Source organism: Aotus nancymaae, unplaced genomic scaffold (genome assembly GCF_030222135.1).
Source record: "Aotus nancymaae isolate 86718 unplaced genomic scaffold, 86718_ANA_hifiasm-v0.15.2.pri h1tg000040l, whole genome shotgun sequence".
Taxonomy (NCBI): domain Eukaryota; kingdom Metazoa; phylum Chordata; class Mammalia; order Primates; family Aotidae; genus Aotus; species Aotus nancymaae.
In genome coordinates, this window is record NW_026988454.1 from 9,495,535 (window position 1) to 9,523,153 (window position 27,619).

The 27,619-nt window shown below is 41.0% G+C and overlaps 1 protein-coding gene across 6 annotated transcripts in view; it reads right to left on the reverse strand.

The window, feature by feature from the left end:
• Nucleotides 1–27,619, reverse strand: part of TULP4 (TUB like protein 4) — a 294,657-nt gene that overhangs the window by 68,371 nt on the left and 198,667 nt on the right. For 5 of the 6 annotated variants that reach the window (XM_064360501.1, XM_064360503.1, XM_064360502.1 and 2 more), the window contains 2 exons: nucleotides 26,962–27,090; nucleotides 11,383–11,544 (listed from right to left, as the gene is read on the reverse strand). In XM_064360501.1, the coding sequence (XP_064216571.1) occupies nucleotides 11,383–11,544; nucleotides 26,962–27,090 (291 nt within the window). The remainder of the gene's footprint in view (nucleotides 1–11,382; nucleotides 11,545–26,961; nucleotides 27,091–27,619) is intronic. The other variant, XM_064360504.1, reaches the window with a different exon arrangement.

Here is a 27,619-nt window from a genome sequence, read left to right on the forward strand (position 1 = left end):
AGTGTTCTATCTGGTGATTCATCAATCACCTGAGTCCAGAGAGTCGTGTCAGTCAGACAAAACACTGATAAAATGAAAAAGTACAAACACAGTAGCTGCACCTGTTTCTGCTAAAGAAATATATTTTATTCCACAAAGTGCTCAATAGAATTTCTCAAATACATGCAAAAAGAAATAACTACAAACGAACCAGTATCAATCGCTGGATAAAGATAGCCCTGAAGGGTGGGAGGCTGTCTCCCAACTTCTTTCCTGAGCAATTCATTCTCCTAACTGTGATTCCTGGCCAGCCTCCCTGTGGATTTTGACAAGAACCATTCCTATATATGTTTAGTTCAGGGCTTAAAATAAAGATGGGCTTCCCTTGTGTAGTACACACACTACTAAAAAGTGCAGATCTGATGGGAGGGAATAAAAAGGATCACTTATTGCGTTGGTTTAAACTAAATCTCACTGAAAAGCTGAGCCCCTAAGAGCTACGAGCAGCAGCTCCACTCTCCCAGCCTGTTAACCTACTTACAGCGCACTCACCAGTCAGTAGCAAGGGTTTTCAGTGTAGGAGCTGACCACTGAGGTTATACTTTAGTGGGTTTGTGGATTTTTTTTGTTGTTTTTTTGAGACAGGGTCTCACTCTGTCATCCAGGCTGGAGTGCAGTGACACAATCACAGCTCACTGTAGCCTCAACCTCCAGGGCTCAAGCAGTCCTCCCACCTCAGCCTCCCCAGTAGCTAAGACTACATGCATGCCCCCACACCCAGATAATTTTTGTTTTTTTTTTTGTAGAGACAAGGTTTGGTCAGGTTGCCCTGGCTGGTCTCGAACTCCTGGGCTCCTGTGATCCGCCTGCCTTGGTCTCCTAAAGTGCTGGAATTACAGGTGTGAGTCACCACGCCAGGCCAGATTTATTTTTTAAAAAAGAAACACTCTAGTACAGGAGCTTGTGAGAGAGAGATTACCAAGTTCTTTTCTTGTATTGAGCACAATAGCTTTTAAGTCTTTGCAGGGAAACTAAAATCTACACAGTGCCTATAATCACAATCTTAAAGGACTAGGTGCATCAGAATTCAAAACCAGCAGGCTCCTGGAAGGAGGTGAGAGCTGCTCTGTAGCTCTGGCTGGGTGGAGGGAGAGAGGTGCTCTAGGAGGACGTGGGAACTGTTTAGGAAGGAAGAGAGAGCAGCTCTGTGAGGGAGTGAGAGCTGCTCTGGGAAGGGCAGTTGTTGAGGCTGAATTGTGCTTACAGCCAGCCTTAAAGGGACAGCAGAGGAAAATGTTTTCTTAGAGCAAACAGAAAACTCCTTGCAAATAACGAATTATGACTTTTTGCTTTGTGAAGTTTGACTTTTTTCCTATCAAAGAATAGCCCTCTTCTATGTGTTAGTTGACATTCATACATCAAATATCGGTAAATTACTTTTCATTATAAAACTGTAGGCCGGGAGCAGTGGCTCACGCCTGTAATCCCAGCACTTTGGGAGGCCAAGGCAGACAGATCACAAGGTCAGGAGTTCAAAACCAGCCTGGCCGACATAGTGAAACACTGTCTCTACTAAAAATACAAAAATTAGGCCGGGCGCGGTGGCTCAAGCCTGTAATCCCAGCACTTTGGGAGGCCGAGGCGGGTGGATCACGAGGTCAAGAGATCGAGACCATCCTGGTCAACATTGTGAAACCCCGTCTCTACTAATACAAAAAAATTAGCTGGGCATGGTGGCGCGTGCCTGTAATCCCAGCTACTCAGGAAGCTGAGGCAGGAGAATTGCCTGAACCCAGGAGGCGGAGGATGCAGTGAGCCGAGATCGCGCCATTGCACTCCAGCCTGGGTAACGAGAGCGAAACTCCGTCTCAAAAAAAAAAAAAAAAAAAAAAAAAAAAATACAAAAATTAGCCAGTGTGGTAGTGCCTGCCTGTAATCCCAGATACTCAGGAGGCTGAGGCAGGAGACTCACCCGTGGGTGGAGGCTGCAGTGAGTGGTGCAGTGATTGTGCCACTGCACTCCAGCCTGGGCGACAGAGCGAGACTCTGTCTCAAAACAACACAAAACAAAAAAACACTGTGGTGTTTTTAGGTGAGAAAGCAAAGGGTTATATGACTGTTTTAAAGTTCCCTTTATACATCCTTTTCTTTCTGACTGTGCCAGACAAAGGAAGCCCTCAGAAGGAACGAGTGCCTCCTGGTGCTGCAGATGTGCTCCTCCAGAGCCATGAGCAGAGCCAGTCCCCAACTTTGTGCTTCAATCCAACAAGAACCTTCCTCCAAGTAAGGAACAGATGAGGCGTGATAATGGCTCTGTGGTTATGGAAGGAAATGGCACGTTTTGAGGAGATTTACACTAAAGCATGTACTGGTAAAATGATACGCTATCTGGGATTCGCTTTAAATACAGCAAAGAAGAAAAAGGGCTAAAAAAATGTAAAATATGTGGGTTCCTTATTTTTGATATGTTACTGAACATTTCCATAATCAAATTAAAAAAATACATAATTAAAAATCCATACAGAATCATTTATTTTTTATTTTTTTTTACAGATGGGGTTTCACTATGTTGCCCAGGCTGATCAGCATGGGAGTTTTAACCTGTTTTAATGGGAGTTTCTGACTTGTGCTGGTTCACCCTCCTTAGGAAACCTGGTGGTCCCCTGAACCCGGGAAGTAAACCATATTGTAGACAACTGAACGACAGCACACCACAGCCCAGAACTCCTGGGCTCAAGGGATCCTTCCTTAGCCCCCTGAGTAGGTGGAACTACAGGCACACGCTATCATGCCCAGTGAGAATCATTTATTACTTGGATACTTTGGGGAGCTAGGAAATCTCCTTGAATTCTAATTTGGTACTTTGGTCATGACTTTATCTTTTAAAAGTGAATGAATTATTCTTTTCAACTGACCAACGTTTTAATGTGTACCTGCATATGAGTATCAATGACGGTTCATTTTTTATCCCTTAATATTGCTGAAAAGACATCTGCATACTAATTATTTTTAAATTTTATTTTTATTTTTTTGTATTTGAGACAGGGTCTCGCTCTGTTCCCCAGGCTGGAGTGCAGTGGTGCGATCACAGCTCACTGCAGCCTCGACCTCCCAAGCTCAAGCAATCCTCCCACCTCAGCCTCCTGAGTAGCTAGGACCACTGGAATGTGCCACTGTACTTGGCTAGTTTTTAATTTTTTGTAGCGATGTAGTCTTGCTATATTTCCCCAGTTGGTCTTGAACTCTTGACCTCAACCAATTCTCCTGCTCTGGCCTCCCACAGTGCTAAGATTACAGGCAATGATTTTAGGCCTGACCTAAAATTTATTTTTAAACCACTGGAACTAAATGAATTTAAAATTCTATATCAAAATATTCTTTTAAATAATCCTGTTACACTAATTACTCAAGTCCTGATTCCACTCCACTCCAAATAGCAAATAAAGGTCATATTTATTGCAAAACATGTATGTGAAAAAACTTTCATCTCACAGATGTCCTGGAGGTGCACAGGCATTCAGTAACTGTTACTGCTTCTCTCCCCAAGTGACCTGACAGTGCTTAGCTGCTGTGAAAACACAGTGGCCTCAGGGACATGATCACACTAGCACACATCAGATCACAAAGGGTGCCAAACCTCCTTAGCAGATGAGAAGGGACTTGGGACCTACCTTTTGTATCCCAAAGCAAAAAGGATAAACCTTCCCCCTTCTAGGTTTAAAAAACACAAAACTAAATACCATCAGCACTGAAGCTAGAGAAGAAAATGCCACCTACTAGTACTGCATGTGCCAAGATCTGAAAAGCTAAAAGCTTTATCGCGGTGACTATTTAATACTTATCAGCCCAGACTCTTTCTACTTTATTTGAAATCATGCTTTAAGAGTGTCTAAGAAAATATCTGATTTAAAAATAGTATTTATAAAGAAATATTACTTCTATTCACAGAAAACTAAAATCTAGATATTACTAGCAAAAACATGTATGAGGTGAAGAATTCTCATTTCAAAAACAACTGCCTTCTAAACGGGCAATTTCTACAGAAAATTCTTTAAATAGGGAGATTCCTGTAGGTGGGTAGTTAAAATACAATCATGTCTTCAAAAAGTCACTTTCCCTACATTCTTTCATCCACTATATAAAGTGAAGAATATCTGAACCTGTATTTCAGGAGAACCATTAACCCCTTCAAGTGACACATTCTGGTCAAGTTATACGAAACCTTAAATACCTTCAGTTAAGCTGGTTTGAGCACAATCATCTATAACCTTTAAGTATAAATAAATAGTCCCGGATAGAAAAGTAGGAAATGGAATCAACAGGACCTGGCGACTAAGTGAAGGGTGGAGGTACAGAAAAGAGAGTTCAGGCTAGGCATGGTGGCTCACACCTGTAGTCCCAGCACTTTATGAGGCCAAGGTGGGCAGATCACTTAAGGTCAGAAGTTCGAGACCAGCCTAGCCAACATGGCAAAACCCCGTCTCTACTAAAAATACAAAAATTAGCCTGGCATGGTGGTGCATGCCTCTGTAGTCCCAGCTACTTGGAAGGGTGAGGCACGAGAATCGCTTGAACCAGGAGGTGGAGGTTGCAGTGAGCCGAGATTGTGCCACTGGGCGACAGAGCAAGACTCTGTCTCAACAGAAAAGAAAAAAAAGAGAGAGTCTAGTGCAATTCCCAGTTTAGGGCATAAACGATGAGCAAGAGAGGAGTGCAGCTGGGGGAGAAGGGGCAGGGTGGAACTTAGCATCCTCTCCACCCCGCCTCTCCAACGGAAGTTCAGACCACATTGGACTCGAGCAACGTCTGTTTATGCAGAGCTACTCTGCAGGCATGGTGGTGGTGACGGTGATAGTGTCGTGATGTGAACGACGAGAGTGATGAGAGCAGGAAGGGTGTGGGGAGTCAGCAGTGGACAGGAGGGAGCCGATGCAGCTGTGGCAGTGGAAGAAATAATCCAAAGGATGGAAAAAAGGGAAGAGGCCTGAGGTTGGAACCTAGGAAGAGACCGAATGGGAAAGGCATGCCCTGCCAGAGCCGGGGAGGGAGATGGCAGGGATGAGAGGAGGCGAGAGCCAGCTGAGAGAGGCACTGCCAGAAAGGACATGCCTGTATGTATTGACAGGGTCAGAAGATGCCAACCAAGGTAGCCAAGCAGAGGACAGAAGCACCAGCCTGCCAAGGAGACAGCACCTGAGGTCAGGAGCCCAGAGAGAAGCATGCTCGGGGGATCCTGGGGCAAGAAACAGGAACCACTGACTGGGGAGTGAAGCTGCCAACACCTGGAAGACACACACAAGATTCACATCTTTGCCTGACCCAGGACAGGTGGCCGCCCTGACTGTGGGGGAAATGGGTGTCACTAACTTCCCTAAGCTTTGACACCTTGAAATTCTCTTAAGATGATTTAAAAAATGGTTCATGCACCCAAATTATGTATGTGCCTCATTGCAGGAGCTCTGTGGAGATGGGGTATCAGGGATGACACAGGGCCAAAGCCACAGCCTGGGAAGAGTTCTCTGCAGAACCCATTGTCCCCCACAGCGGAGAAATGCCCCGGGGCAGCTTCTTGGAGCTCCCCAGGAAGGGCAGGAAGAAGGAGACGGTTTTCTTTCCATGCCACTTTATGTGTGTGGTAACTTTCATTCAGAAGTTACCACAAAATTTTCCTCATTCAAACTGGAGTCTCAACTTGAAGTTTGGGGTTCTTCTTTTGACCTATCCTCAGTGGCCTCAGTCTCATCAGCTGGTCACCACCCTAAGAGGACCACACTCAGCCTGGAAATGCTGGGTGGTGCATCAGCATGTCTACCTTTTACATGGAAACACAGCTCAGGTTCTCACTGCATTCTCTAGTTGAAAGGCTTTCCAAGTGAATTGACGGTTAGCTAAGATCCAAAACATGCTGGAAGAATATTTCAAAATGTCAATGTCTCAAATAACTTTCACACATCAAGGGGCAAGGTATTCTCCTAAACCTCAGGATAACACAGAGGCAATGCAACATTCTCTCCTTGCATACCCTGCTGTGATGCTGGGTGTTTCCAGAACTGCAAAAGCTTCGCTGCTGCAACATTACTCTGGATCAACTTAGGATGCAGATATTTTTCCTAGTCATACTTACATTTATTTGACATTTTCTGTTTGTGTCATTCTGGTTTGCTCCTAAGCCCTACAAAACCTGTTCTATTTATAAATATATCCTGAGTTTATCAAGCTGAGTTTATATCACTACTTCTTCAGTAAATTTTCTTTTCTCTAAAATGTTTTCTATCAGTCTATTGTAGACTGAACTTGTGCCCCAAAATTCATATTTTGAATTTTGTTGAATAAATGTGTTGAACTCCCAATGTGACTATTTTTGGAGATGGGGCCTATCAAGAGGTAATTATGGTTAATGAAGTAGTATGGGTGGAACCCTAATGGGACTGGTGTCCTTACAGGAAGAGGAAGAGACACCAGAAATGTGAGTGCACAGAGAAAAGTCCATGTGAGAACACAGTAAGAATGTAGGTGTCTGTAAGCCAAGGAGAGAGGCCTCAGGAGAAATCAAACCTGCCAACACCTTGATCTTGGACTTCCAGCCTCCATAACTGTGAGAAATACATTTCTGTTGTTGAAATCACCCAGTCTGTGATGTTGTCGTGGCAGCCCAAGCAAACCAATACCGAGTCCTCACTCACTAAATAAATTCCAGGTAGAATTACATTCCCTTCTTGCAATTTAATAGAAGACAAATTTTAGCCTGAAGTTGAACACATCCTTTGAACAAATTAGCTGTTTAAGTGTAGATGACATTAACAACATGCTGTGAAAAATAATTTTTTTTTTTTTTTTTTGAGACAGAGTCTTGATGCCCAGACTGGAGTGTAATGGTGCAATTTTGGATCACTGTGACCTCTACCTCCTAGGTTCAAGCAATTCTCCTGCCTCAGCCTCCCAAGTAGTTGAGATGACAGGCGTGCACCACCATTCCCAGATAATTTTGTATTTTTTTGTAGAGACAGGATTTCACCATGTTGGTCAGGCTGGTTTCGAACTCCTGACCTTAAGTGATCCACCCACATCGGCCTCCCAAAGTGCTGAGATAACAGGCATAAGCCACAGCACCTGGCTTGAAAAATAACTTTTGTTTTTACAAAGGTTAAATCAAATTCAGCAACCCTGAGACTGGGATGAGACATTATATACTTTTTAGTGTGGTTCAGTATAAAGAACATGTTACCTTTAGAGTATTCTTACCAAAATTGTTTACTCCAGCTCTAATCTAGACTTAACTTCCAGTTTATAGGAAATATAAGGGCCAGAAGTAAAATGATACCATGAATAAACAATCAGACAAATCTAGAGTGTGAGGACAGGCAGCCACACTGACCTCATGAAAAAGTCAATTTAAAAAAAGGAGGCCGGGCGCGGTGGCTCATGCCTATAATCCCAGCACTTTGGGAGGCTGAGGCGGGTGGATCACGAGGTCAAGAGATCGAGACCATACTGGTCAACATGGTGAAACCCTGTCTCTACTAAAAATACAAAAAAATTAGCTGGGTCTCTACTAAAAATACAAAAAAATTAGCGCACGCCTGTAGTCCCAGCTACTTGGGAGGCTGAGGCAGGAGAATTGCTTGAACCCAGGAGGCAGAGGTTGCGGTGAGCCGAAATCGCACCATTGCACTCCAGCCTGGGAAACAAGAACGAAACTCCGTCTCAAAAAAAAAAAAAAAAGAAACTGTTCTAGACTAAAAGACTGAAGAGACAGAACAATCAACTGCTGTACATGAATTAAACTGGATCCTGGTTCCAAAAAACAAAAATAGAAAAAGCCTATGAAATACATTTTGGTAACAATTAGGGAAATACAAAGATAGCCTAGATGCCAGATAATGTCACTGCTAATTCCTTAGGAGAGCCTGTGCAGGCGAATGGCCTTATTCTCAGGATACACATGTTGAAATACATAAGGCTGATGTGCAACAATGTCTACAACTTACTTTCAAAAACAAGTACTACAAAAGCCTGTACGTGGGGAGTAGTAATGAAAAATAGTGTGCAAATATGGCAAAATGTTTCAGGAAGGTGTATTTTCTCAAATTTTCTGTACATTTGAACATATTCATAATAGAAAGTTAAGGTGATTACCCCAAAATATCACCTGTGTCTGGATCAGGATGTGAAGAGGAGAATCCACAGATGGAATACAACAAATTCTCAAAGCTGTATGCAAAGTGAGCTATATAATCATATGTGATATATAATGTACACATGTGCGTTCTTCCAGGTAAAAGGTTCAGTTTCTATCTGATATTCATCTAAAGCAGTCTATAACACCACAAAGGGTAATAAACCATCCTGTATAATGAAAAAAAATATGACAAATAGGAAAATAGCTACACTTCAAACTTGATGCTTGAAAATATATACTGCTTATTATTATTATTATTTTGGAGATGGAGTGCCACTCTGGAGTGCAGTGGTGCAATCTCAGCTCACTGCAACCTCCATCTCCTGGGTTCAAGCAATTCTCTTGCCTCAGCCTCCTGAGTAGCTGGGATTACAGGTGCATGCCACCATGCCCAGCTAATTTTTGTATTTTTAGTAGAGACAGACTTTCACCATGTTGGCCAGGCTGGTCTTGAACTCCTGACCTCAGGCTATCCACCCGCCTCAGCCTCCCATAGTGCTGGGATTACAGTCATGAACCATCGTGCACAGCCATGTACTGCTTGTATTTTTTAAAGTTGACAGGAAGTAGCCTAAAATACCATTATAATCCGAAATAGCTCAAGATGTGAGGAAGAGGTTTACTCCTGGAAGCTGTTTTAACTCACATTAAAGGCAGAAAGTTCTCAGGGAAGCAGGAGGAGATTCAGCCGGCTTCCTGCTGCTCTACCTTCATGTCCACTGTTCAGAGGCCCCTGGGCTGCAGGGGTGCTGCTTTCCACATCAAACTCCTGACATTACAAACATTAGACTGGTGCACAACCTGTCTTTGTACTCTTTTTTCATTAATAAAATCAGACCAAGCAAGAGATTTGAATGAGTGGCAGAGACGAGATTACTGTTCAATGTCCCAGTTCAAACAGGACTGACAGAGTGCCTGACACATATTCTCTGTGTTCAATTCTTCCAAGGGTCCTTATTGCTTCAGTGACCTGCAGACCTTTTTTTTTTGTTTTTTAAGAGATGGGGTCCTGCTATGTTTCCTAGGCTGGTCTCGAGAACTCTTGTGCTCAAGTGAGCCTCCCACCACAGTCTCTGACTAGCTGAGACTACAGGTGCCTGGCTGCAAACCTTTTATTTAAAGGCAGTGGGGGTACTTTCCTAGAACAAAATCCCACCTCTTAGTAAAAGCAGTCATCAAGACAGAGGCTGGGGCCAAGTGCCCAATTGCCTGCCACATCAGTTCTTTCCTCGTGCCAAGGTCTATAAAGTCAAGGCCAGGTACATCAGCATGGCCTCCATTCGTCCCATGGCCATGGTCCTACTGACTCCTCCCACCCCATGAGTCCCCCTTAATGTTCCACAGCAGCAGTAAACCGCTCCCTGTGGCACATCAACACCATGGTGTCGATACCCTGGAACTCTGCTGGGGCTGCCTGCAACAACGTCCCCCAGATTCGACTTGGGAGTTGCAGCCAGCCCTTCCTGGGAAGTCCTCCCCGACATGTTGCCAAGCCATGGCAGCTGTATTCTGTGTAAGGAGAGGTCTGTCTCCACAACAGGTCCAATTGTACCTCAAAGGCAAGAGCCACATCCCTCTCACTGCTGTATCCCCAGTGGGTCCCCGGCCTGTCCTACATGTGCGCAGTCTGCTGGGGACACTGGCTGGCACAACTCATCAGAGCACCATTAGATGAACCTCAAAGATGGTTCACGGGTTCCATCACTCTAGGCAAGGAAAGAATGTAAAGTCAAGACTTCCACTCATAGGTTCTTAAGGGCCTTCACATCTGTTCCTTCATTTATCATTACAAAAGGCCTGGGAATTAGGCAGGAAAAAATTAACAGTCCTTGTCACGTAGGAGAAACTGACACAGGAGAGATCAGGTGCCCTGGGCAAGGTCACTTAATGCAACACACTTTTCCTTGAGAAGACTCTGGAGGTAGTAAAAACCTATAAAAATATACCTTTATAATAAACTAATGTAAGCATTTCATACAAATACACACAAATACTAAGGGATAATTGGAAGTCTTTGGGGGAAAGCAAGGGAAGAAACATGGAGTTGAAAATACCTTTTCTGAAATCTCCTAATACCAATTTTGAGAAGAGAAAAATTATTGGCCTTTTCACTTGAGAAATGAAAACATTAAATACATAGTGACCAGAGAAAACCAATTCAGTTAAAAAAAAGTGGTTCAAAAATGAAAGTTACAGTTCCATATTATACTGCTTGCTTTTTACCAGTAATAAACTTAAATCTCTGGCATAAAACACTCTGGCATTACATGTATTCTGCTATACTTGGAAAACACAAGTTTTATATTTACAAAGGTTTTAACTAGTCAATCCTTATATCTAAAAAATAAATTATCTTTTATTATTATTATTTTATTTTATTTTTGAGCCAGAGTCTTTCTCTGTCGCCCAGGCTGGAGTGCAATAGCATGATCCCAGCTCACTGCAGCCTCCACCTCCAGGGTTCAAGCAATTCTCCTGTCTCAGCCTCCAGAGTAGCTGGGACTACAGGCGCACGCCACCACGCTGGCTAATTTTCATATGTTTTTTAGTACAGATGGGGGTTTCACCATATTGGTCAGGCTGGTCTCGAACTCGTGACCTTAGGTGATCCACCCGCCTCGGCCTCCCAAAGTGCTGGGATCACACGCGTGAGCCACTGCGCCCAGCCTCCAAAATGAATTATCAATATAGAATTTTATTGTTATTATATGTTATTTTCTCATTTAAGTCAAACAGGCACATTAAAGAAAATTCTGAAATTCGATTTTTAAAAAATGAACCAGAGACTCATTGCCATAAAAGAGCTGCTTGTAATCTTTTGATTCACTTCCCTCCAGCTCTTTTTACCATGTGGATGGGCTTCTTTGTTGTCTTATGATGTAGCAATATACCACATATCCCATTTCCTATCCTATTGTTTTTTTTTTTGATTAGTATTAACTTAGTGGATACATAGTATCAACTGCATATTTATGCAAATTTTATTAATAAAAGTATATGAATATTTTATATAATTAAAATGTTAATGTTACCATACTGGTGGGAAACACTGTTTCTCCAATTTGTGGTTCATTTAAAATTTTTGTTTTAATTTTTACCTGGATAGTTTTATTGTTTTTTTCCTTCGTGATTCCTCAAGTGGCTTTTGCACCAGCTCCCTGCTCCTGCCCCTTTCCTGCCTCCCAGCTCCCTTGGTTTACACACCCACATTCCAGAGGTGTTACCTGTTGGTCATCAGGAGTCCATATGCCGCACGTAATTTGACTTTCCAAGTTGATTTCAGATGACCAGTGTCTTTGTCCACTGACAGAACCAACCAGGACAAACCCATCTCGATAGGAAATAAGCGCTTGAGTCCCATCATGGCTCCACGTGAAATCACTCACCTTGGGACACACACAGAAAAGAGTCAATTTGCAATCTGAAAAGGAAAGCACTTTTATCAAAGTCTAGACATAGTCATTAACTCAGACTTTTGGCTAAGATGGAGATGGCCTTAAAATATAACATATCTTACTTGAAAGCTGTAAGAAAAACTATTGAAGCCAGCTGCAGTGCCTCATGCCTGTAAACCCAGAACGCTGTGAAGCCAAAATGAGAGGATCACTTGAAGCCAGGAGTTCAAGCCCAGCCTAGACAACATGGCAAGATCCTACCTGTACAAAAATTTTAAGAATTAGTCGGGGCCAAGTGCAGTGGCTCATGCCTGTAATCCCAGCACTTTGGGAGACCGAGGGAGGCAGATCACTTGAGGTCAGGAGTTCGAAACCAGCCTGGCCAACATGGTGAAAGCCTATCTCTAGTAAAAATACAAAAATGAGCCAGGCATGGTGGCACGTGCCTGTAATCCCAGCTACTAGGAAGGCAGAGGTGAGAGAATGGCTTGAACCAGGGAGCCATTCTCATGGCTTGTAATCATCACCTCATCTCAATGGAGGTTGCAGTGAGCCAAGATCATGCCATTGCACTTCAGCCTGGGCAACAGAGTGAGACTCTTTCTCAAAAAAATTAGTCAGGAGCAGTGGCACATACCTGTGGCCTTAGCTACTTAGGAGGCTGAGGTGAGAAGATTGCTTAAGCCTAGAAGGTTGAGGCTGTAGTGAGCTATGATTGTGTCACTGCACTCCAGCCTGCGTGACAGAAGTAGGTATTGTCTCTAAAAAAATTTTTTAAGAAAAATGACTGAAATGGACTTCAGTGCCTACTGTGCATCAACAGTGTTTTATGTGTTTCATGTACATTAATTCATTAAGCCTCAAGTCAATAGCCCGTGGAAGGTATTATAGTTCTCATCTACAGAGAAGACTCAGTCAACACAGCAGGCAAGAGAGAAACAAGAAAAATCCTCGGGATATCTAGCTACAGGGTCCTTCCTTTCAACCACTGTTATACTGCTTCTCACTTATGGTTAGTAATAGATTCTCCATCACTGTCTTCTGGTCCCTTACCAAAATAGCAAAGCTGTAGGTTTCTGATTATATTCTCTCTCAGTCTTGCTAACAATATCCCCTCAATCAGAATGAAGAAAAAAAAAATCTAACTGAAAACACTACTTGATACTTGGGTGTTAAGTTTACCAAATGCATTTATTGCATCTAGTCACATGACTGTATTTTTCCCTCTATTAATCTACTGTTGTGGTAAGTTATTTGTATGGATTTTTAAATATCATAGTATTCTTGCATAGCTAGCAGAGTCCAATTTGGAGTATTGTCTTTTATACACACAGTTGAAGCTGATTTGCTAGTGTCTTTAAATTTTCTGCATCTGTATTCATGAATGTAGTAGACCTGTGATTTTGTTTTTGTAATGCGTGTCTCTGGATTTTAGCAGGGTTATGCTACCTCTCTCAGGATGAGCTGAAGTAGTCCCTCTTTTTCTAATGCCTAAAAGAATTTGTATAAAAACTGGGATGATTTGTTGCTTGAAAGTTTGGTAGAACAAGCCTGCCATATCATCTGGCTATGTATTTTAGTAATGGGAAGATTATTAACCATGTCTTCAATTTAATAGTTCTAGTACTAAACTTTGAAGTTTTTTTTTTTTTTTTTTAGACAGAGTCTTGCTCTGTTGCCCAGGCTGGAGTACAGTGGCACGATGTTGACTCACTGCAACCTCCACTTCCTGGGTCCAAGTGATTCTCTTGCCTGAGCCTCCTGAGTAGCTGGGACTACAGGCACGCACCACCACACCTGGCTAATTTTTGTATTTTTAGTAGAGATAGGATTTTGCCATGTTGACCAGGCTGGTCTCCAACTCCTGACCTCAAGTGATCTGTCCGCCTTGGCCTCCCAAAGTGCTGGAATTATAGGCATGAGCCACTGTGCCCAGTCTAAACTTTCAAGCTTTCTACTTCTTGAGTCAGTTCTGATAATTTTGAAAAGGAATTTGTTCATTTCATGTAAGTTTTCAAAACTGCTGGCAAGTAGTTTTTAGTATTTTCCTTTACAAAATCAACTTTATTAAGGTATAATTTACATGCAGTAAAGTCCCTCCTCGCTCCAAGCAGTCAATCCCCAACCCCAGTCCTAGGCAAACAGTGATTTCTGTCACAGGTTGTTCATTCTAGAATTTTGCATATGGAACCATATGGTATGTTCAACTTCTGTGTCTGACTACTTTTACTCAGCATAATTAAGATTCATCTGAATTGTGTGCATCAGTAGTTCATTTCTTCTTACACATTATTCTGTTATATGAATACACCACAATTTGTCTATCCAAATTGCTATTCAGCAAAGTATCAGGATACAAAATCAATGAACCAACAACAGCCAAACCAAGGGCCAAATCAGGAACAAACTCCCATTCACAACTGCCACAAAAAGAATAACACACCTAGGAATACAACTAGAGAGGGAGGTGAAGGATCTCTACAAGGAGAACTACAAAACACTGCTCAAAGAAATCAGAGATGATACAAACAAATGGAAACACACTCCATGCTCATGGGTAGGAAGAATCAATATCATTAAAAGGGACATACTACCCAAAACAGTTTACAGATTTAAAGCTATTCCTATCAAACTACCAATGACATTCTTTACAGAACTAGGAAAAAACTATTTTAAAATTCATATGGAACCAAAGAAGGGTCCTAAGAGCCAAGGCAATCCTAAGCAAAAAGAACAAAGCTGGAGGCATCATGCTACCTGATGTCAAACTATACTACAGGGCTATAGTAACCAAAACAGCATGGTACGGGTACAAAAACAGACACATAGAATGGACAACCCAGAAATAAGGCTGCATATCTACAACCATCTGATTTTTGACCAAGCTAACACAAACAATGGGGAAAGGACTCTCTATTCAATAAATGGTGCTGGGATAACTGGGTAGCCATATGTGGAAGACTGAAACTGGACCCCTTTCTTACACCATATACAAAAATCAACTCAAGATTATAAGACTTATATGTAAAACCCCAAACTATAAAAACCTTGGAGGACGACCTAGGCAATACCATTCTGGACATAGGAATGGGCAAAGATTTCATGATGAAAATACCAAAAGCAATTGCAACAAAAGCAAAAATCAAGAAATGGGATCTAATTGAACGAAAGAGCTTCAGGACAGCAAAAGAAACTATCGATAAATAGACAACCTACAGAATAAGAGAAAAAATTTACAAACTATGCATCTGACAAAGGTCTAATATACAGCATCTATAAAGATACTTAAACAAATTTACAAGAAAACAACCCCATTAAAAAGTGGGCAAAAAATATGAACTGACACTTTTCAAAAGAAGACATATTCAGTCTAACGGGCTGTATAAAAAAAAAAAGAAGAAGAAGACATACATACAGCCAACAAGCATGTTTAAAAAGGCTCAGCATCACTGATTAGAGAAATGTAAATCAAAACCACAATGAGATATCATCTCACATCAGTCGGAATGGCTACTATTTAAAAGTCAAAAAATAACATGCTGGAGAGGTTGCAGAGAAAAAGGAACACTTATACACCGTTAGTTGGGTTGTAAATTAGTTCAACCACTGTGGAAAACAGTGTAGTGATTCCTCGAAGACCTAAAAGCAGAACTGCCATGCAAATCATCAATCCCATTACTGGGTATACACCCAAAGGAATAGAAATTGTTCTGTCATAAAGACACATGAACATGTATGCGGTAGACCAGTTAAAGAAAATGTGGTATATATATATATATACTCACCATGGAATACAACGCAGCCATAAAAAAGAATGGGATCATGTCCTTTGCAGGAACTTGGATGGAGCTGGAGGCCATTATGTTTAGCAAACTAACACAGGAACAGAAAACCAAATACAGCATGTTCTCACTTATAAGTGGGAGCTCAATGACAAAAACACATGGACACATTGAGGGGAAAATAGACACTGGGGCCTATCGAAGGGTGGAGGATGGAGGGTAGAAGGAGGGAGAGGATCAGGAAAAATAATGGGCACTGGGTTCAACACCTGGGTGACCAAATAATCTATACAACAACCCCCCATGACACAATTTTACCTATGTAACAAATATGCATAAGAACCCCTGAACTAAAAAGTTAAAACAAACTCTTAGATAGCTGGGTTGTTTCCAGAATTTAGTTATTATGAAACTATCATGAACATTCATGCATTCATGTGCAGGACTTTTTATGACACATGATTTTATTTCTCGAGTAAATATCTAGGAGTGGAATTGTTGGGCTATACGGTAAATGTATGTTTTACGGCACAATAAATTAGTAAACCATTTTCCAAAGTGGTTATGTCAGGCTGGGCGTGGTGGCTCACACCTGTAATGCCAGCACTTTGGGAAGCAATTCCCAGCCTTATTGTCCTTGCACCACATGTTCCTGGCAACATGGTTGCCCCACATATCCCCATGTGTATAGAACATTCAAGGAGCTCTGCATTTGTATATTAAAAGGCTAGTGTGGGAGGGCCAGCTTTTTCTGCAGGCTACATGAAAGATGTGCCTGGTCAAACCAATCCTCTGAGCCCTAAGCAAATCAGACATCACCTCCTCCAGCTTCTGCATATATACTTGGCTGGTGTCCACTGATGAGAACAAACACTGATGTGTGTGATGGATTATATATTGCTTACTGAGAGATGATGGCAAGGAACATGGTGCTGTCCCAAGGCAGAAAACTGCTTATGGTGTTACACAATAGTAAGCAATATGTACCAGTCATGCACTAGTGAAACCAGTTCTTAAAATGCAGGATGCATGACCCTGCCCCCATTTCTCCAATTAAAGAATGCTTTCTAGTTTATTTATAATTAGTAGTGAACAGGTGCTAGCTGCTTGTCTAGTTTATCTTTATTCTATCTTTAATAAATGGTGCTGAGAAAACTGGCTAGCCATGTGCAGAAAGCTGAAACTGGACCCCTTCCTTACACCTTATACAAAAATTAACTCCAGATGGATTAAAGAGTTAAACATAAGACCTAATACCATAAAAACCCTAGAAGAAAACACAGGCTATAATACCATTCAGGACATAGGCATAGGCAAGGACTTTATGTCTAAAACATCAAAAGCAACAGCAACAAAAGCCAAAATAGACAAATGGGATCTAATTAAACTTAAGAGCTTCAGCACAGCAAAAGAAATAATCATTAGAGTGAACCAGCAACCAATAGAATGGGAAAAAATTTTTGCAAGCTACTCATTTGACAAAGGGCTAATATCCAGAATCTACAAAGAACTAAAACAGATTTACAAGAAAAAAACCAACCCCATCAAACAGTGGACGAAGGATAGAACAGACACTTTTCAAAAGAAGACATTTATGTGGCCAATAAACATATGAAAAACTGCTCATCAACACTGGTCATTAGAGAAATGCAAATCAAAACCACATTGAGATACCATCTCACGCCAGTTAGAATGGCAATCATTAAAAAATCTGGAGACAACAAATGCTGGAGAGGATGTAGAGAAACAGGAACGCTTTTACACTGTTGGTGGGAGTGTAAATTATTTCAACCATTGTGGAAGATGGTGTGGCAATTATTCAAGGATCTAACGATAGAAATACCATTTGATCCAGCAATCCCATTACTGGGTATATACCCAGAGGATTATAAATCGTTCTATTACAAAGACACATGCATATATATGTTCATTGCAGCACTGTTTACAATAGCAAAGACTTGGAACCAACCCAAATGCCCATCAAGGATAGACTGGATAAAGAAAATGTGGCACAAATAACCATGGAATACTATGCAGCCATAAAAAAGGATGAGTTCATGTCCTTTGCAGGGACATGGATGAAGCTGGAAACTATCATTCTCAGCAAATTAACACAAGAACAGAAAACCAAACACTGCATGTTCTCACTCATAAGTGGGTGTTGAACAATAAGAACACATAGACACAGGGAGGGGAACATCACACACTGGGGCCTGTTGTGGGGGAGCGGGGGCTAGGGGAGGGACAGGAAGGGGTGGAGGGATCGGGGACGGATAACATTAGGAGAAATACCTAATGTAGGTGACGAGGGGACAGATGCAGCAAACCTCCATGGCATGTGTATATCTATGTAACAATCCTGCAAGATCTGCACATGTACCCCAGAACTTAAAGTACAATTAAAAAAAAAAAAGAAAAACTTAGGCATGCACCCTGTCCATAGAACCATAATAAATATTCAACATATGTTAAACAAATTAGTTTTTAATTTTTGTGAATACGTATTAGGTATATATATTTATTCCTTAGTATCAAGTATTCAAATTAAAATTTGTGTTTACATAACTGTTAAAAAAAACATAGAACACCTGCTCACTAAAAATAATCACTGTTCACAAAGAATAAATACATGGGTCAGAGTCTGCTCTGGCTTTCAGCTGGGAAACGCTGTCAGTCCCCTGATGCCCCACTCTGATTTCTCCTTGTCCACTCTCTTTTTGTTTCCATTTCTTAATTCCTTCAGTGCCGCCTGGGTTGGGGTCTCCACGACCAAGCTGGTCTTGGCAGTCCGCTGCACTTGGGAACCTCCTCTTTCAGCTTTGGAGCTTCCCCTCACTCTGTCTCTGTAAGGGGGAGCCTGTTCCTTCTGCCTTCTTCTTCCTTCTTGCCTATTAAACTCTCCGCTCCTTAAAACCATTCCACGTGTGTCCGTGTCGTTTATCTAAACGGCATGAGGACCAAGAACCCTGGTGTTTCTCCAGTTACTACCTTTCTGGACCAAACTCATGCAGGGTATGAGGTAAGAATTAAGGTTTTCTTTCTAAAAAACACAGATATTCAGTTGTTTTAGCACCATTTGTTGAAAAGATTATCTTTCCCCCATTGAACTACTTATGCATCTTATAATTACCTTTGGTTATCTTGTAATCTCTGTTCATAGCTATGCCCCACTTTCATTATAAAATTGTTTATTTCTGTGTTCTCTTTTCTTCTCTTGGTCAGTTTTGCAAGCAATTTGTCTATCTTGTTGATTTGTTTCCAAAGAACAATTTTTTGGATTTGTTCATCTCTACCTTATCATGTTTTCCCTATTGTGCTAATTTTCACTTTCATTTTTATTATTTCTTTTTCTCTCATTGGATTTACTCTCCTGTTCAATTAATAGTGTTTTAAGATAAACACATATCTGACTAATGATCACAGTTTTATTGCTAATATAAGTAATTAACGATATACATTTCTCTCACAGCACCACTTTAATCATGTCTCACAAATTCTGGTATATAATTAAGGACTAAATTATGATTTTTTTTACCTTGCCCAAATTTTTATCTAAAGGGTCTGGGGAGTCATGCCCTCAAAATCATAAATTCTCATCAGATAGGTTGGGTTTTACTTAACCCTATATATCATGATTTACTTTCCAACCTGACTCTGGCATAACATTACAAGACCAAGAAGAAAATAAAAATATTTTACCCAAAAACATGCTTGTTTGCTGTATTTTGAGATGGCCCTGTAAAGCTGTTATTTGCGGGGGGAAAAGAAATTGCATCTGTAAAGAATCTCCATTAACGTAGCTAGATCTTTTTCTTCCCAATAGCTAGACCCGTAGCTAGACCATCCCAATCCTAAACAGATTACCTAAAATCTGAATAGGAAACATTTGTCATCCTATTGTCTCTAAGGACAGCCACTATAAGACTTCAAAAGAACTTTGGACTACACAATCTTTATTTTAGTCTGAACATTACATTTCTATCAATCCTGGGTCTTTAGACAAACTCAACCAATTGTCAACCAGAAAATATTTAAATTCACCATAGTTCGGAACCTCCCCTACCCCTTTGAGTTGTTTTGCCTTTCTGGACCAAACCAATGTATGTCTTATATGTATTTGACTCATGTCTCACTCCTCTCTAAAGTGTACAAAACCAAGTTACAGTCCGACTGCCATGGGCACATGTTCTCTGGACTTCTTGAAGGCTGTGCCATGGCCCATGGTCACTCATATTTGACTCAGAATAAATCTCTTCAAATATTTTACGGAGTTTAACTCTTTTTGTTGACATAGTGTTTTCATTATCATTGAGATCTAGAATTTTATAAATGTCTATTAAATATATTCTTTAAACCATGAGCTATTTAACAATATATTTTAAAACATCTAAACAGACAGGGATCTCTTATCTTTTTGTTACTAACTTCTGACCCAGTTGCACTGTGTTCAGAGATCATGGTCTGTAATCATGATACCTGACAGTGGAAATCTGTTGAGGTTTTATTTACGTCCTAGAACAGGGATTGGTAAGCTATGGGCTGTTAGCCAAATCTGACCTGTCACCTGTTTTTATACAGCCCACAAACTGAGAATGGTTTTAAGTAGTTGAGAAGAAAAAAATCGAGAAGAGTATTTTGTTATTTGAAATTATATAAAATTCAAATTTCAGTGTTCATAAATCTAAATTTCATCAATAAAAATCTTTTGGAAATCTGATTTCCCTCTTGTTATATAATAATACCTATATAAAATCCTCAATTTTGGCTCCTGGTCCACAAAACCTAAAATATTTACTATCTGACCCTTCAGAAAAGGTTTGCAGAATCTTGTCCTGAAACATGATCAGTTTTTATAAGCCTTCCATCTGTGCTTGAGAAAGTGTCTGTTCTCTAGTGAATTAAGAACCTATACATGTCCTTCAGGTCAAGCTTGTTAAATGTGTTGCTCAGATCATCTACATCTTTGCTGACTGTCGTTAAAATGTCTGAGTACATCAATAGATTTATAAAATTTCCTTTCAGTTCTATTAGTTTCCTTCATTTATACTGATGCTATTAATAAGTGTATACATATTAAAAATATCTTTTTGGTAAACGACAGCTTACCAAATAATGCTTTCTGTCTTCTATGAACTAGATAAAACTATCTTCAAATCTACTTTATCTGAAACTAATATATGGTTACATCAGCTTTATTTTTGTTCTTGGTATTTGCAAGATATATCTTTCTCATCCTTTACATTTATGTCCTTAAGTTTGAGGTATGGCTCTAACAGTATGTACTGTTATCTAGATTTTTACAAATTTAATCTGCTAAACTTTATCTTTTGATTGGTGAATTTAATCCCTTTACATTTACTCTAATTATCATTGTATCTGTTCCTGTTTCTACTACCTTGGTTTACTTTTTCCGTTTGTCCTACATTGTGCTTCTTTTTAATCTTTTCTAACAAAACAAATGCTATCTATAATCCTCACTGTTGTTTGCAGTTATAAACATTTAGCTTTAAAAAAAACTGTGATATTATTGGATATATTACATTTCAGGTAATGAGAAACTAAATGAACAAACACTAAAAGAACATGAACTTTTGGCTGTTTTTAAAGCAGGGGTTATAGGTTTACGTTGTGTGATCAGCAATGTCTCTATCATGACAATGGCATGGTTTGTGAGATAGCTCTTGAACAGCTGGTCTGAGACTACTGAAAAAAGCTTCCTCAGATAAACTCAGAACCTTGACTTCACTGACTATGTTCCAACCAATTATACTGTCTAGTTTTTTCATTAACATAAAACAATGTTTTTCAGAAACAATGCATTACATTCTGGAATAAAATTTAAAAGCTCTCTCATTTTGCAAAGATAATGCTATTTACTTGCATGCATTTTAACTATATATCTTAAAAAAGATTTGTAGTAAGAGAAAAAACTATTTTGGGAAATTTTCTTAATTGATAGCCAAAACGCATAGCCAGTAAAAAGTAGCTTCTTAGAGATACCAGCCATTTTACATCACAAAAAACAGATAAAAGAGGATGTTCACATGAACTAATTGAGTTTCTGTTTGTCTAGAGACTTGGTCTTGCTTTGTCACCCAGGCTAGAGTACAGTGGCACAATCATAGTTCACTGCAGCCTCAAACTCCTGGGCTCAAGCAATCCTCTACTTCCATCTTCTGAGTACCTGGGACTACAGGGTTGTGCTACCACACCAAGCTAATTTTAAAAACATTTTTGTTGAGATGAGGTCTTGCATATTATCCAAGCTGATCTTGAACTCTGGTCACAAGAGATCTTCCTGACTCAGTCTCCCAACTAGCCACTTAGCCCATTTTGGGTTTATTAGGACAATATAAAGTGATAAGAATAAATCACAACTGGAAAAACAAAACCAGAGAAAACTAAGTATCAAATTGCTTTAAAAAAAAAAAAAAAAGGCCAGTCATGGTGGCTTACACCTGTAATCCCAGCACTTTGGGAGGCCAAAGCAGGCAGATTATGAGGTAGGTCTGGAGATTGAGACCATCCTGGCCAACATGGTGAAATCGTCTCTACTAAGACACAAAAAATTAGCCAGGCATAGTGGCACACACCTGTAGTCTCAGCAACTCAGGAGGCTGAGGCAGGGGAATTGCTTGAACCTGGGAGGCAGAGGTTGCAGTGGGCCAAGATTGCGCCACTGCACTCCAGCCTGGTGACAGAGCAAGACTCCATCTCAAAAAAAAAAAAAAAAAAAAAGTGGTCGCTAATGCCTGTAATCCCAGCACTTTTGGCAGCCAAGGTGGGTGGATCACCTGAACCCAGGAATCCAAAAACAGCCGGGCAATGTGGTGAAACCCTGTCCCTACTAAAAGTACAAAGAATTAGCCAGGCGAAGTGGCGTATGCCTGTAATCCCAGCTACTTGGGAGGCTGAGGCATAAGAATTGCTTGAACCCGGGAGGTGGAGGTTGTAGTGAGCCAAGATCACGCCACTGCACTCCAGCCTGGGTGACAGAGAGACCCTGTCTCTAAAAAAAGGGGCAGAAACCCCAGTTCTTGTGGTTGTTTTTCAACTGCAGAAGGTTGCAATGCTCTTGCTTTACCAAAGAGAGTTCTTAGACATGGATTAATTGAAGCTGAGCAGCAGACTGACCATGCCATTGACCCAGGCAGCTTTTCATCAGACTGTCTCAGAGTGTGTGTGTGCCTGGCACAGCCACCCCTGGTGACTAATACTGTAAAATAATGCACGTACTGTTCCAAACTCATTTTTGAAATAAAGGACTCTTAATCATTTCCTGAAAAAGAAACTGTTAAAGCATCTCTTAGCTTTTGCCAAATGTTTGATTACTTTGTGAAAATGAAAGGCATACTACATAATAAAGATAATGTCGCTTCTTCTAAAAAGTAGTCTTTTTCTCTGAGCTGGTTTCAAAGACACCCCTCTTCTGAGCCACAGAACTTTTCCTGGTGTACAAAGCCACCACTCCCTTGACCAGTGATTCATTTTCTCCATTGTGCGGTGTCCTTTTAATTTGGATAAGATCTGACTCCAACACGATCAAAAGCAACCAAACCTCCCCCAAAATGCCAGCGTTTAATGATGACAGTTGTTCAATGGATTCTAAGATTTGAAAAATCTGAGTTCCCAATTGTACAAAACTCTAAATGACATCACAACATACAGTAATTACTTTAGTCAAACCTGATAGGGGCAGGCATTTGTGAGATTCTGGGTGCTTCCAGGTGTTCTAAGGCCCAGGTAAGCTCATTTGCCTCCAGGGCTGAACTCATCTTCCCCTTCTTGTTTCTAATATTTGCTCCAAACTCTCAATGGAAAGAAACATAAGGGATGTGCAGGGTGGTGGTGACTGCACAGCTGCTATGGAGATGACAGAGGGCCCCTGCTCACAAAGGCTACTGCTAGGAGAATCCATACACTGGTGGCACTGCCTAGCTGGTGGAGCGGGCCTTTTAATGGTAATAAATCCTGAAGCTCCCTCGGGTATACAGTCATTTGTCAATTAACAATGGGGATACATTCTAAGAAGTATGTCGTTAGGCAATTTCCTCGTTGTGTGATCATCACAGAGTGTAACTGCACAAACCTAGAGGGTACAGCCTACTCCACACCTAGGGTGTATGGGACAACCTATTGCTCCTAGGCTACAAACCTGTACACATGTGATGACTGTAGTGAACACTGTAGACAACTGTAACACAACGGCAAGTATTTATGTATCTAAAGCTAGCTAAACATAGACAACATACAGTAAGAATACAGTATAAAAGATAAAACATGGTTCACCTGTATAGGGCACTTTCCATGAATGGAGCTTGCAGGACTGGAAGTGGCTCTGGGTACACCAGAGAGTGAGTGGAGAGTGATTGTGAAGGTCGAGGACATTATCGTATGCTGCAGTAGATTTTATAAACACTGTACACTTCGGCTACACTCATTTTATTAAAAAAAATTTTCTTTCTTTAATAATAAATTAACCTGAGCTTATTGTAACTCTTTTACTTCATAAACTTTTCAATTTTTAAAAAAGTCTGATCCTTTCTTTGATCCTTTTGCAATAACACTTAAAACACAAACATCTTATATAACTGTCCCAAAATATTTTTTCTCTATATCCTTATTCTGTAAGCTTTTTCTATTAATTTTTTTTCTTTTTAAATGTTTTTGTTAAAAACTAAGTCACAAACACATTAGCCTAGGCCTACACGGCACCAAGATCATTCATGTCACTGTCTTCCACCTCCACGCCTTGGCCCACTGGAAGGTCTTCAGGAGTGTGATGGCTAATATTGAGTGTCAAACTTGATTGCATTGAAGGATGCAAAGTATTGTTCCTGGCTGTGTTTGTTGCCACAGGAGATTAACATTTGAGTCAGTGGACTGGGAGAGGCAGACCCACCCTTAATCTGGGTGGCACCATCTCACTGGCTGCCAGCACGGCTGGAATAAAGCAGGCAGGAGAAGATGGAAGAAGAGCAGGCTTGCAGAGTCTTCCAACCTTCTTCTTTCTCCCATGCTGGATGCTTCCTGTCCTTGAGCATTGGGCTCCTAGTTCTTCAGCTTTTGGACTCTTGGACTTATACCAGTGGTTTGCCAGGGGCTGTTGGGCCTTCAGCCACAGACTGAAGGCTGCACTATCAACTTCCCTACTTTTGAGGTTTTGGTACTCAGACTGATCCACACCACTGGCTTCCCAGCTCCTCAACTTTCAGAGAGCCTATTGTGAGACTTTACCTCGTGATCGTGTGAGCCAATTCTCCTTAATAAACTCCCTTTCATATATATACATATGCATATCTGTCCTATTAGTTCTGTCCCTCTAGAGAACCTGACTAACACAAGAGGCAAAAACACATCCATGGAGCTGTCATCTCCTATGATAACAATGCCTTCTTCAGGAATACCTCCTGAAGGACCTGCCTGAGACTGTTAACTTTTTTTTTTTAGTAAGTAGAAGCACATTCTAAAATAATAAAAAGTACAGTAAATACCAGTAACAGTCATTTGTTATCAAGCATTATGGACTGTACTAATGGTATCTGCTATACTTGTATACAACTGGCATCACAGTAGGCTTGTTTACACCAGTAACACCACAAACACATCAGTAATGTGTTATGCGACATTGTCACTAGGTGATAGAAATTTTTCAGCTCCATTATAACCTTATGAGATCACCATCCTATATGCAATCTGTGTTGACTGAAACGTCATTACGCAGCATGTAATTACACTATCAATACGTGCATTTCTGCCAAAAGAGAAAATCATTTCTTGTTTGGGAAAACGACAATGCAGTGGAGCATTATAGACTCAAACAAACTAGGGTTTGAGTTCTGGCTTACCACCCATGAACTTCCTTGGACAAGTTACTGAACTCCTGACCTGGATTCTTCTCTTCCATTAACTGAGAATAACAATATTTTTGGAATAGGGTTCCTGAAGACTGAAAGATATAACGTGTGAAAAAGCCAAGCATTCATTTGGCATTTATCCTTGCTCCTCTTCCATTTCTTTATCTGAGCAATGATTTACAGTCCTCTAGCCACCCTAAATCTGAAGACATGTTTCACCTCATCACAGGGCCTTTCCAGGGAAAAGAGTCCCATGCTTTGGATAATGGAAGAATGACAGCACTTTAGAACCTTTACAGGCAAACTCGGAGAAGTGTCCATTTCGCAGAAAACCATAACAAGTTGCTACCTCAAGGCCTGAAACTCATCTTGTGTGATGACCTATGGCCACTGCTGCAGGGCAGGGCAGCTCCGTGCTATATAAGGTGGTAGTATCTCAACATGCTACAGGTGCTGTGATAAGATGCAGGCAGTACCATGGGCACTTTTCATATACAGTCTTAGGTGATCCTCCATGATCCTAAGGCAGGTACCCTATAGCCCCTACATTACAAATAAGAAAACTGAGGCACAGGAAAGTATCTACCACACAGAAGTCATGGGGTGAGATTTCTGGCCTACACTGCCTGATTCCAGAGCTCATGCTCTCGACCACATGTCCATCCACATAAAGATGTCCACATTTGTGGCTCTACTTCAAGAAGGCCAGTTAATGGTCACAGGGCAGGCTTTGCCTCTTCCTTTTCTCACTCCAAGGAGGCCTGAAGGAAACTGGTATAAGGCCTTATCAGCCAGTCAATATTATTACACTTACTCCACCACGTCAACTCAGAAAAAAAGAATGCTCTGTTTTCACACAGGGCCTTCTGTGATGATATCTTACAAAGATCCTCAGCCTGCTAACAGTCACTGACAATAGTATCTTTATTCATTGTAATTTTATGTCACTTGACTGAATTGTAGCTTGGGAAGCTCACAGCTTATTTAAGCAACAGGAGGGAGAGGAAAGAATGAGAATCCAAGTACCTTAGAAGTATATGGAAATGCAGCCACAGGGAAATCATCCTGAGAGTTAAAATGGTACAAGAAACTCCTCATTAATTATTAATTGACACCCCCTGAGGACTCCGGTTCTTAAGTCACAGTTTTGTACACTCCCCAGGATGGGAGCTGCCTGCTCAAACATGTGTCCTTAAACCTATATAAAAGGTGCACCATGAAGCCGTCCCATAAACCAGTCTATGGAACAGTTCTAGAAATAACGCCAACTCAGCAGGGTGTCCTGGGTGCAACTGTTTCCTGAGAGTTCAGACAAACTGCATCAGAAAGGAAGAGCTGGAAGATGACAACAGGTGGTTGTGCTAACTGAAACCTGTGGAAGAGACAGTAGCACCCTTCCCTTGTTGAGCAGATTGTGAGAAGTCACGTGGCGTTCTCTGTGAAAGACCGATGAGATGACAAAACAGAGAAGACACTTTCCGAAGGGGGCAAAACCGTGATATGCCACAGGCCCTACACGGAATCGTAATACTGAAGGGTAAAAAATGATTTCACAGATCTAAGTAAAGTTTAAAAGTTGGAGAGTTCTCACAACAGCAGCATGGTTAAACAGGAAGCATCATTCTGCACTCTCTTTTTATCCAGTGACATATGCAAGAGAAATGAAAAGCAGGATTCTAATTTGATTGATTTCTTCTCCCCATAGCTCTGGAGCATGCTGGCTCTGGAATGCCTGTCTGGGTGACCTGTACCTGCAGCCTGCCACTCACCTGTGCCCCACGGTCGTTGACCAGCTCCACAGACCACCTGCCCTCGTACTGAATCCACACGAATATGCCTCCGTCCGCATCGCACGTGGCCAGTTTCTGGTAGGGCTCATTCCACCTCACCAGCACAACCTAGAAAACCACCAAGAAGACATTTACCACAGGAAATAAATCCATGGGCCGGGGTTATTTCTGTGCCATGATCAGACTTGAAGAACTAATTAGAATGAAGTCAGTAAAGGCAGAAGACTGGGGCCGAATGTGGGGATCAGGGGAGGGAACAGCCAGAGCTCACATACAAGAGTCCCACAGGGAACCAGCCCCACTGACACGGCTACCTAACAAAGAGAGATAGCGTGAACATGTTCACCCCTATAAAACAAAGAGAGGACCCAGGGCTCATCTGCACCCAGCACCTGCCTCTCACAGATGATCCTTCATCTGCTGGTCCTGTGCTGTGAGGAAATTATTTTAACAACATTTACTATGGATTTGAATCAGGGTTTTTATTTATTTAGTATGGAAAGAGGAAAGGGTGAGTACTATTTAAGTTCATTTTCCCCCTGAAGCAAAATTTTCTGCATCTTTTCTGTTCTACCTTATTTCTGAATAGTTTAGAATCTAGATGTGGTTAATTTGGGAAAAAAAATACATATTTGAA